We start from the raw sequence: 12,682 nt of genomic DNA, 5'->3' as shown, positions 1-12,682 counted from the left end.
GAGAGGTTTAGAAATTGTAAGAAATTTAAGAGTAGTCAATGACAATACAGAAAGAGCTGTAACATTGTCGGAAGAATATATTAACGTTTTAGCAAGAAGTGAAGATGACAAACAATATGTAATCCAGATTGTAAGCGAGTACAAAAAAAAAATTTCAAAATGTACAATAATTAAAACATTTTTACTAAAATAAATCGTGCATTCCTAGGTGGTATAAATTTGATTTGACTTATGAATTTTTTCATCTTTCTTCTTCATACCATAGAAATTGATCATTTTTTTATATAAATGAGAATTTTGCTATAACAGTAATAACTTTCCTGCAAAACTGAAAAAGTCTGAAATTTACACACAGCTCAACTTTAACTTCGATTAACTTTTAAAGGAGTCAATTTATCGAAAAATTATAGGAGATCTTTTTTGTAGAGAGTTAAAATTGCCATTAGAATATGTAATGGACTATGAATAAGTTCGTGCGGTTTTTTTTCGAAATTTGAAACTTTATTGACGTAAAATGGTTACAAATTTAATATTCAAAATATTGTCCATCGCTTACTACTACTTTTTCCCATCTTTCTGGCAATTCACGGATTCCCTTTGTGAAAAATTCGGTCGGTTTTGCCGCAATCCACGAATCGATCCATTTTTTGACTTCATCGTAATTACGGAAGTGCTGGTCAGCCAGGCCATGTTGCATCGATCGGAAGAGATAGTAATCGGATGGCGCAAGGTCTGGACTATACAGCGGGTGGGGTAGGACATCCCATTTGAGCGTTTCTAAGTATGTTTTGACCACTTGTGCAACATGTGGCCGAGCATTGTCATGTTGCAAAATAACTTTGTCGTGTCTATCGGCGTATTGCGGCCGTTTTTCTCGCAGTGCTCGGCTCAAACGCATCAATTGTCGTCGGTAGACATCCCCCGTAATCGTTTCATTCGGTTTCAGTAGCTCATAATACACAACACCCAGCTGGTCCCACCAGATACACAGCATAACCTTCAGGCCATGAATATTCTGCGCCGACGTCGATGTTGAAGCATGGCCAGGGTATCCATACGTTGCCCGACGTTTTGGATTGTCGTAATGGACCCACTTTTCATCGCCAGTCACAATTCGATGCAAAAAACCCTTTCTTTTGTGCCGTTGAAGCAGTTGTTCGCATGCCATAAAACGGCGTTCAACGTCTCTTGGCTTCAATTCATACGGCACCCAATGGCCTACCTTTCGGATCATTCCCATGGCTTTTAAACGTTTGGAAATGGTTGATTGATCAACTCCCAAAGTTTTTGCAACCTCTTCTTGCGTTTGAGCCGGATCTTGATCGAGCAATTCCTCCAATTCGGTATCCATGAACTTTGGCGGCGCACCCTCGCGTTCTTCGTCTTCCAAGCCAAAATCACCACTTTTAAAGCGTGCAAACCACTTCTGGCACGTTCGCTCAGATAGAGCATGCTCACCATAAACTTCCACCAAGATACGATGACTTTCGGCTGCTTTTTTCTTCATATTAAAATAATGAAGAAGAATTCCCCGCAAAAACACATTATTTGGCACGAAATTCGACATTTTCAAGTGTGGTAAAAATATTGTTGTTTACGCTTCAAATAAAAAACTTATACTGACGTTTGTGCCTTACGACAGTAGCTCTCCAATGAATGTTTGGAAATGTGGATCGATGGAATAATAATCAAGTTACGCCATCTGTTGTAAAACCGCACGAACTTATAAATAGACCTATATTTTTCATAGCTGTAAATTATCATACTAGAGAAAAAAAAGTTTATTCCAAAAAGTAGCAAAATCCCATGTTATGTCAATGGGAAATATATCGTGTTTGGGGCAAGATTTATTCTGAATATTAAGAGCTGATTTTGATCTCATAATTTTTCTTAGACGGAAAACTAAAAGCTTAGGGGGCGTCGCAAGAAAAATAATCAAATTGGTAAATAACGGACACCCTAATATACACCCAGATGTACGTAAGAATGCAGTACTGGTATGTTATGATACTATAAAATGCTATGTAGGTAAATAGAAAAAGTAAAGCAAACTTTTACATACCTGAACATTGAGAATTAGATGACAATTGCTGGCAAGTTTTCGCTGGACATACAATCCTTATTTCTAAATTAGGCGGCCGATCAATCAGTCAATCGACCAATAAAACAATTTGTAATCAGTTTAACATGATGTTGGAGTTTTCGTTTCAAATATAGTTGGTTTGTTATGGGTGGTTTATAGTATCACAATTGTTATAAATTGAAAATTCAATAATAATCGTTTTTTTATTTTTTTTGTTCAATTTGCAAAAAATAAAAGAGAAGTAATTAGTTAAAAATTTGTTCATCCTAAGCTGCACATTGAATTTTTTGCTGAAATATTTTTTGTTTTTGGTTTGTTACAAAAAGTTTTTACTTAAGTGAAAGTATGACTTCTGTTATTTTGTTAATTGGATGTAAATCTTATTCTTTATATTTAATTTGATATTGCGACTAAATACACATACATACATATACTAATGTTCTTATTTCTGTATCTACTCAAAAATTTTGATTCGTTATCCAAACAATAGCGAATATTTTATGATGTATATGGATGATGTTTCGATGATATGGTCTATTCCTGAACCCATGGGTGAACAACGCAAAGGCAATCGGGAAGATAATGGAAGCACGGTACTATATTTTAAACAAACTGAAAGCGTTATAAACATTGAGAATAATCACTTAAGAGAACGGTAGTTTTGCCATAAATTCTGTGACAAAAAAGAAAAAAGTTCCGCTTCGTGGCCATTTTCGCTTGTTAACAATGGGGTGGGAAGCTAAGGAAAATCACATTGCAGTGATTGCTCACGTATGTAAGTGTGGTAAAAGTGCAAATGAGATTTTAGAAATGCTGAAAAAATTAACATTTCGAGAATGTTTATTAACCGCACCATCAGACGTTTTTCCTAAGCGTCTGAAGTGACAGAAAAAGAAGTAGTCGTCCTCCCGTGGCTCGAACCGGAGCAGCCTTAAAAGCCGTTCGAAAAAGAATTCGCAAAAATCCCCTTAGAAAGCAGGAAATCATGTCCAGGGGAATGAATGTATCTACCAGATCCATGTCAAGACTAATTAGAGATGATATCTACAGGAAAGCCTTCCGTCGCTCAACTGGTCATCTTTTGACAACTCGTTTGAACAAGATCAAACTTGACAGATGCAAGCAGCTTCTTCGGCAGCAAGCGGTCAACGGCCATGAAAATATTATTTTCACAGATGAGAAAATGTTCACTGTTGAAAAAGTTTTTAATAAGAAAAACGAAAAACTTCTAAAGACGCAATAAATGTTGTTCCAAGTGTTCATCGTGGCCATCATCCAGCCTCCGTAATGGTTTAGTAAAGGCGTTACATCTCTTCATTTCTGCGAGAAAAGGGTTAAGACCGGGAAAAAGTATTCCCAGAAGGAGTTAAGCAGTACTTTCTTCAATGGAGAGCTTTGGATCTTTCAGCAAGATTCCACCCTTAAGGCAAAAATCACCCAGCAGTGGCTAAAACAATATTCCTGGGTTCATAGCCGCAGAACAGTGGCCGTCTGCAAGTCCATATATGCATCTATTGGACTACAGTTTGTGGTCAGAATTAGAGAACATAGCCTGCCGAAGACCTTACAGAAATTGGAGAGTCTCAAACAATCTCTGGTTCCAGCAGCAACGTCAATATTCATGGAAACCGTGCGTGCTGTAAAGCTAATCGTCTGAAGGCTTATGTAAAAGCAAATAGTGACCGCTCCGAATAAAAATTAATTTTTTTTTAATATTTACATGATCAAATAAAACTAACTTCATTAAAATAAGTATTATAATTTTATTGCGATAACGGACTTAACTTGTAGCAGACTTGTGGCAAACCCCAAGTATTGTGGTGTGAATAAGAATGAGGTTAGGTGCACATTAGCGTGGCAGTTATTTGACCTGTTTTTTTAATATATATACAATATTTTTTCGCGGGCTACCCTCCAGTTTGGTTCCATTCTATATAAAAATGACCTCTGTGAAATTTGGTGCCAATCGGATAGGGGAAAGGTGTGCCCCCGAGCCTTTCAATATGCAAAATTTACCCCAAAATGACAAAAAATTTTAATTTTATTAAAAGTGTGTTTTTTATTTTACATGAGTATATATACAGCGTAAATAAGTAGTAAAAGAATTTAATTGGTAGAGTATATTAAATTATACATATATAAATTGAAGAAGGAAATTATTATCCATACAGTATTTAGCATATATATATAGTTCCAATAACGAAATATAAAAAAAAACTAAAAAAAAGAAGAAAATAAAATAAAAATGAATTAAAAATCTTTATTTTTAGATATAGTTTGTTTATTGCAGTCTGGGAACTTCTGTCGATAGTCACTTACAACTTGGAGCACGTACTGCATTTGTCGCTCGTTTTTTGTATATAACTTATTAAAATCCTCTACGAGTACTAGTTTAACACCTCTCTCCGCCGTATCATTTGTTACTTTAAGTTTATTAACTACTTTTAAAGCTTGGACGAAATCTTTATGTTTGTGCCACCGGGCAGGATCTGTGCATAGGAATTCGTTTTTTTTTTGTTAAATCTTGCAAAGAATCGTTTTGTTTTGTTGGAGACAAATTGTTCAAGTCCTTGGTTTAATAATTCAGGAACTTGGCTTGTTTTCACGGTTATCCTTTTAATACTTTTGCTAAATGTGCAATCAGTTTCACGATTCAACGCCTTTACCATTTTAATTTTTGATTCTGCCGCCACATTTGGGTCAAAGAAGGCCAAGGCGATGGATTCAGGGGATAAATACCACAAATAATTTTTGGTTTTTTGTAAAGCCACACGAAAGATGTCTTCGTCAACTGTCCGGTATTTATAAATTTTGGAAAGAACACTGAAATCCAAAAATGGTGCTTTGGCTGCAGAAGGTGCACAAAACCACGCTTCGATATATATACTGATAAGGAAAATGCAAATATCACAAATTGCATTTTCCTCACGCGATGATAATTTAAATTCTTCGCGAAACATGAATATCTTAAAGCAATAAATAGCCTTAGCCATCCACCTTGCATGATGGATAGCTCCTGGAGCACGGAAGGATACTCCACGAGATGGTATTTCGCCAAGAAAAATAGCAGCCAATTGTAAAAATTCTCGATAATCCTCTCTCGGTTGTTGTTCTTGCAACGTGCTTCGTATAAAATCAAGATCTCGGGAAACATCGACCGGATCCAAATGTTTTCTGATCTTCTTATTCACGATTCCGGTTTTAAAATTATTTACATTTATTTTAGGCCAAGCAGCTTGGAACTTTTTTAAGATTGGTACGGTTGGGTCGGTAGTTTTACCCATCTTCTCGAAAACGGCTTTTAAAATGATTTCGTATATGTGATGGCGGCAAGGCAAATATAAGAGATCTTTTTCTAGAAAGCTTTCAATCAAAACACACGCACCATTAAAAGCGCCCGTATTAGAGGCAGTAGTGTCAAAAACCAATGCTTTTACGTAGTCCTGAATGCCCCATTCCGCAAGGGTTTCGCAAACAGCTGTTGCCTGTTCTTTCCACACCCTGATTGCAATGCAGGTACACCAAGAAGTTGATCAGCACTGCAATTTGAAAGAATAACAGGAAGTCGGATACTGTTTCTTTACCTGTTAGTGATGGCAGTAATTTACTATCCCAATGTATCGTAGCGGCAGGCAATTCCTTATCCTTAAAGATATTTTTGATTTCGGTAGCTTTCTTTTCGCGGAGTTTCTCACGAGAATTGTTAATAGACCACCTGTTGATCGCAAAAGTCTCCACATCTTGACCAAGGGCTTCAAGTGTAGCTATAAGAATATGAACTGCATTCCTGTCACTGATCTTGCACTTATCCAAAGCAGCAGCAAGCTTAGGAGTTATTATTATTTGTCGTCCTCTTTTTTGTTTTGCTGGTACAGACAAATGTTTTGAACATTGCGGAATTCCCTCTGAAGCACGCGCTTCTAAATCTTCTCCGCTGCTTGAACTCGACGTCATCAGTATATCAAATTGAGCTAGAAATAGTATTAACAATATAAGAACGATTTAGTTCAATATACATAAATATTCATGTTAAATAGGTAGCTAGAGAAGATGAAGATCAATACTTACTCAATTGAAGAACTTCATTATTGCTTCGTTCTTTTCTCTTCTCCTCTCGTAATTTTCGCTCAGAAACTCGAGTCTCTTTCACACTTAGCTGGTAATCAATTCCATACATAAACCCCGTGCGTCCTTTCATCCGCTGTTTGCTTAAGAACTGCTTATCTTCTTCAATGAATATGATATTCAATGCATTGGCGTGTGCAATATCGAAGAGATCCTCGAGTTTTTCAACGAAATCTTTTTCTTTTTTCTTATGATCCATCGACGTTCTTGCAGCATGAAGTTGAAAAGTTGCCGCCACTGCTGATAGAGACCTTCTAATTTTGGTATACAGTTCTTCAGTTCTTGCGTCGGAATTCGGGCTTTCTCACAATGTATCATCACTTCCCGCACAGCTAGTGAAGCACTAAAACTTGTAACGTTTGTTTTACAGATAGAAGTTTGTTTCCAAAAATTACATTTGAATAATACCCGAGCAGATAAACTTTTCTCGTAATAGAAACTAATGATTTTTTTAAAAAACTTTAATACAAAACTTTTTTAGCCATAAAAATTTGAATTACCGTTGTTATTTCAGAAACGAAATGCTCGCCTACTTTATTTGATACAAGTACTAGTTTTTGATATTGATATTATCCAAGACACGATGTGTACGTTAGTCAAAACGCGAACCCAATTTTTTATGCGCGGAAATCTGTTTGAAGAAATCTATTTTCATTTCGAATTTCAAAATGTGATCAGTTGATAAGTTATCTCACATATTTTAACTTCCGTTTTGTTTTTGTAATTCAGAAATTGAAGAAAAATGGAAAATTTTTGACAGAGTTGTCAAAAAGCAAGGGTCGAACGACTTGGTAGATTCTGCATTGAATATATTTTATTAAGCGTAATAATTTGAATTATCATTGTAATGTGATAAACTAAGTGCTCGGCTACTTTACTTACTACTAGTACTTATACTACTAATTTTCGGGTTTTTTGAAACTTTGAAGGCCCGGGGGCACACTTTCCACTTACCAGATTTACTTCAAACTTTTTTTCCACCATTTTTATACATAAAGGAACCAATCTGGGGGGTAGCACCAATAAAAAAATAATCTTGCAAAATAACTGCCACCCTAGTGCACATCTCTACATGTTTTTAAACCATATCAACAATTTCTACCCGTCTAACAAGACTATGCCTGTTCTGTTCAGGTCTTAAAATCGGAATCGCGTTCGAAAGTGTTGAATGGGATGAATTTTTCTCTCATATCTACAGCCCCTGCAGAAATATTTATGGGAGGCGCCAAACATAGCAAACGAATTAAGGGAAATTACATGAGGCATGTGTGTCGTGAATGGAGAAATATTTTTTTTTCTGCCTAACTATTTGTTGTTCTTCTGAAAGAGTCCAGATTTTTAATGGCAGTGAGGGCGTTGTTGGCAAATACTATAGTTTATGTTATTGAATGGGCTATAATCCGCATTAAATTTTGGCTTCTAAAATTTTCTGGACAGTGGGACGATTCGACTATAGAGCAGTTTTATGGATCTTTCATTGGCAGACAACAAATTTGAATAATGCAGAAGATCGATTGTGACATGGGCTGTGTGGCATGGTACGGCATCCTGCTGAAACCAAAGATCGTCCAAATCCATCTCATCAACTTTCGGTCTCAAAAAATCGTTTCAAGAATCATGCTTCTGTAGCGCTCACCGTTGATCGTTGCAATATTTTCCAAAGTGGTTCGAACGTAAAGTGATTTATTTTGTTCCATGAAGGTATGGTTCTGACATTCAAGACTTCCAAAAGGAAAGCGTTGTTAGTGCCAAAAAAATATGTGATAAAATTTTTTTTTTTAACAATTACAGTTTTCGTAACAATTACAGTTTTCGCACTACTCTCTTGACGACCTTATGTACAGAGATAAATTAAAATCAGTTGGACAACGGTCACCCTCACGTTTTGTAAAGGGTAGAAAATGCTGCGTATATTGGGGAGATGAGTAGTTGTATGTATGTGTTTCCCCCAAATTCGGTGTATTGAATTTATGTTCGTATATTTTTGTGGATATGTAACACTAAGACTAAATAGAGCGCCATCACGGTAGCTTGCATATATTAATCCAACCTTCAATGGCTCTGCTGCATAGCTTCGGCTGAATTTATTTTTATTATTATTCCCTCGCCACTTTCCCCCCAACATACCGCGCGTTATGTTGCATGTTTTTACAATAAAATAATAGATTTTTGAATTTTGTGATGTATATCGACTTTAATGTTCAAAAACTTGAGGTTATTGACAAAACTTTTGTTAACTATTCCAGTTGCAGACATAATAAAAGATAAGGTTTTTACTGTATTTTGTTTCCAAATTCTGTTCACTTCTATTATTAAATCATTGTATTTCCCTAGTTTTTCGGTATATTTTCTGTGTATATAATATATGTACGTGTCACTGGGTGTGCTTATTTCAATAAAAATAGTGATTTTTGTTCGTTGGTTTATTAGCGTTATATCCAGCCTATTGTGGGTGATTTTTCTCTCTGTTCTTATGGCAATGTCCCAGTATACCGTGTATTCCTCATTTTCCAATATATACTCGGGGATGTATTCATAATAGGGTGAAGTATTTGTACTTAAGAGTAGATTATACGCTATTTCTTGGTGTAGTATTTTTGCCATATTGTTATGTCTTTCGGTGTTTTCGCTTCCCACCAAAAGACGACATCCAGAAATAATGTGGTCTATGTTTTCTCTATTTATTTATCATTTGCGAAATCTAGTCCTTGTATCTTTTAAGATATACTTTTGGTAGTTTTTTGCCAAGATCACTTGATCTTGAATCGCAATTAGGAACCATTCTGTTTCAGGATGCAACTCGCCTTTTTTCAACCTAGTATAGCGCATGTCTTATCTACATTAGCATCGCTCATTATATGAATGTGTCTTCCATGAAGTTGTTTCTGCGACCATATTGCTTGTGTTTTCTTCGATTGTTACAAGGGGGAATGTTCCTTGTGTGTTACGTAGATTAAGTGGTGAATAATTTTTGTCCGCTAGGGATTGATTACACTGTGCGACAATTTTGGGGTCATCAAAATCAAACCACACCGGACCTTTTTTTTCTGAAAATATACCTATTCAATAGCAAAACCCTCGCTGTGTTTTTAAAAGTTAGCTCGATTTTTTTTTTTTATAGCGTTTTGAAGTTTTCTATTTTCATGAGATTTTGGAGTTTTACCTGTACGCTAAATTTGACTTATAAATCGACCTTTGTTTGATTTAATCGATTTATTTTGTCATAGCTTGATGCAGAAATTTCGTACATGTACAAATAAACTTATTTTGAGAAGAACCTATATCTCAATACGCAATTTTGAATACCAAAATTTCGAAAAATTGTATGTTTTTACCATTTTTTACTGTAATTATGAAAATAATTAAAATTTCTCACTATTTCTTCTAGCAAAAATGTTGCAAAATGTACTAAAAAAATAAATTTTTAACAAGATTTTTCTTCATAAAAATAATTTTTTTATACTCTGCTTTAAATTTTTTTTTAAATATCTAAAAACTCTGTAGGTAAAAATATTAAATAGATTAAGTAAAAAGAATATAGACTTGAATTCTTATAATTTTTTTTTTTTTTAATAAAATAAAGAATTTTTACGTACTAAAACCTTAGAGACGAGCTCTTTTCGACAATGATTGAATTTCAACATCATCATTATCAGAGAGATGATGAATCTTCGGCTTTGAGTTGGTTTTGTCAAGTAAAACAGCTTTTAAACTAAATTTCGATCTGTCAATAAATAGCCTCCAGTCGTCTGGACTGTATTTAATTCCCATTTCACTCATCAACTTTACAATATTGTGACAATGAGCAAACGTCTTTTCCTCATTAACCGCAAAGCAATGATTGAATTGTTCTTTCCTATTTCGATACGCCGTAACTTTCGTACCTCTTTCTAACAAGTTATTTGATTTTAACATTGATGCTAATATTTCTGATTTCCGCTGTGTTAGTTCCAATTTAGCAACAATTTCATCTAATTTACTTTGCGTTATTAGAATCGGCTGGTCTGACGTTAATGGTTCGGGAACATACTCGGAATGTATATCAAATAATGATGGCTGTGTCATAACAGAAAAAGATTCACTTAAAGCATCAAAATTGGGACATTTTGGCACGGGAATATTTTCATTATGATCAAGCGGTAATTGTACACACCGGACTGAAACGTATTTTTTGTTTTTCGCTTTCTTTTTGTTCAATCCGATCACAGTATTTGCACAACTATAACAATTTTTTGGATCATGTTCTTCTGGATTGTGCCATAGCATTGGCATTCCAAAAGGCATTCTGCTATGTTTTTTGTGCAACCAATTAACTAAACCAACATAACAAGCTCTACACACTATGTTTGGCGCCCAAGGTACATTCAAAATAACTTCACGATCAAAATAATGTCTGTATGCCACAGTAAAATCATCACTGATTGATCTATGCTTTTCACTCGCTGGTGTGAAACGTCCACAACAATAGCAGAAAACGTTAATATTTGCAGGACAATTGTACATTTTTTATTTTCTTAATTCATAAAAAATTCACGTAAATGAAATTAATAAATATGTTAGCAAAAACCGTATTGTTCACAAAATATTTAGCGCGTCAAATGTGTTTTAGGAGTTGTTATGCACGAACCTGATCTCGCAAGACTGCTGCGATCTTAGAACAGGTAAAATCGTTGGGAACAAATTTTGGAATTTCTAAAACAAACATTTCCTGATAAGACAGACTACAACCTTCTTTATACTTTTTATTTTGGAATGTGTGCTAGCCACTTTTCTATGTACTTAACAGGCTAAAAGTCTTGTGAGACCAATCTTGCTTTTCACTACTCACGATCACATTTTGTTACATCCAATATTCATTGAAAAACCGTATCTGGAAAAAATACTAGCAAAAATAGAAAAATCTGAAAATGTGTATAACGGGTGGTTACGTATAAAATTATTTTCATAATTACAGTAAAAAATGGTAAAAACATACAATTTTTCGAAATTTTGGTATTCAAAATTGCGTATTGAGATATAGGTTCTTCTCAAAATAAGTTTATTTGTACATGTACGAAATTTCTGCATCAAGCTATGACAAAATAAATCGATTAAATCAAACAAAGGTCGATTTATAAGTCAAATTTAGCGTACAGGTAAAACTCCAAAATCTCATGAAAATAGAAAACTTCAAAACGCAATAAAAAAAAATCGAGCTAACTTTTAAAAACCCAGCGAGGGTTTTGCTATTGAATAGGTATATTTTCAGAAAAACAAGGTCCGGTGCGGTTTGATTTTTGATGTCGCACTGTGTTATTGAAATTTGAAAATTCCAAAAGATACTGGGATAGCAAAAGGTACTGGGATAGCATATGTATTTATAGCTTTGGTAATATTCATGGTAATTTGGTAATGTCATGGAGATTCGAATCAATGTACTCCGAATTCCGACTGGTAGTTATGCAACAACCCATTCGGCTACGGCGGCCGCCAATTTATTATATTATATTTAATATTTCTGCATACATACACATAACAAGTTAATATCATTAAAGACTTAAAGCAAAAAAATAAAAAGTTTTTATGGAAAATACGCATTTTTTCATGTACAAACCAGCAACAGTTGGCATTTAACATTGGATTAAGTTGTTTTACGGACTCTTAGAGTAAGGCCAGAGAGCGTCAATGTATAGAGAAATCTCACGGGCTACGGATAGTGTGAATTGTCAAAAATGAAGTGAAACCGTGAAGACTTTTTCACCTCGTTCAACTCGACAGTGGAGAACTTCTTAACAGAGCTGATTACAGTAAATTATGTACAAATACATTGCCTCTGTACAATTTTTGACTTCTGTATGAAATCAAATTGACGAATAGCCGACGGAATTTTGCAAGGAATTTCCTTGTGCATTTCTATGTTCCTTTGATAAACGTAATTTTATTCAATTTATATTTTCAAACATACATACATACGTTCATATAAATATTTGAATTATATAATATGTGCCAACATTTAAAATCAAAGTAACTTAAATTTTCGTTGTTTTAATTTAAAAAAAAGAATTTAAACAAAATACATTATAAAACGACTTCACATTTTGTTGTGTGCGTTTTAGTAAATTTAAGACTTCATACAAATTTGATAAAAACTATTAATTTTTCATGCAATAATTAGGGAGTAAATACCCGAACGATCGAATCCCTGTCTAAAAAATGCTAGAACAATTTTCTTTTGCATATGCGTTTACATATTTGTATGTGCGTATGCACACTTGATACACTAGCCTATGTATGTACACATTTGTATTCTGAACTTCCAGCAAAACAATGCTTATTAATAAACACATATGCATGTATAGGGTTGTTCAATAGGTGCGCTTCAACTTTTTTCCGATAGGGAGGGCGAACGACGCAATATTTTTTATTTTTCGCTTGTCATTTGTAAACTTCATTAGTATACATTTCATCATGGAACGCTACACACTTGAGCAACGA

General features: G+C 34.6%; 1 protein-coding gene across 1 annotated transcript; it reads right to left on the bottom strand.

Moving 5' to 3' along the window:
- Positions 1-5,500: 5,500 nt before the first annotated feature.
- LOC128869625 (uncharacterized) lies at positions 5,501-9,573 on the bottom strand. The gene is made up of 2 exons (XM_054112195.1): positions 6,152-9,573; positions 5,501-6,054 (listed from the first exon to the last, which is right to left on the bottom strand). Exons 1-2 carry the CDS (start codon positions 6,405-6,407, stop codon positions 5,501-5,503), a joined length of 810 nt encoding a protein of 269 aa, XP_053968170.1. The 5' UTR covers positions 6,408-9,573.
- Between the last annotated feature and the right edge of the window lie 3,109 nt (positions 9,574-12,682).

This window comes from Anastrepha ludens, chromosome X, assembly GCF_028408465.1.
Source record: "Anastrepha ludens isolate Willacy chromosome X, idAnaLude1.1, whole genome shotgun sequence".
NCBI classification, from domain to species: domain Eukaryota; kingdom Metazoa; phylum Arthropoda; class Insecta; order Diptera; family Tephritidae; genus Anastrepha; species Anastrepha ludens.
This window is presented reverse-complemented; position numbering and strand designations above follow the sequence as displayed.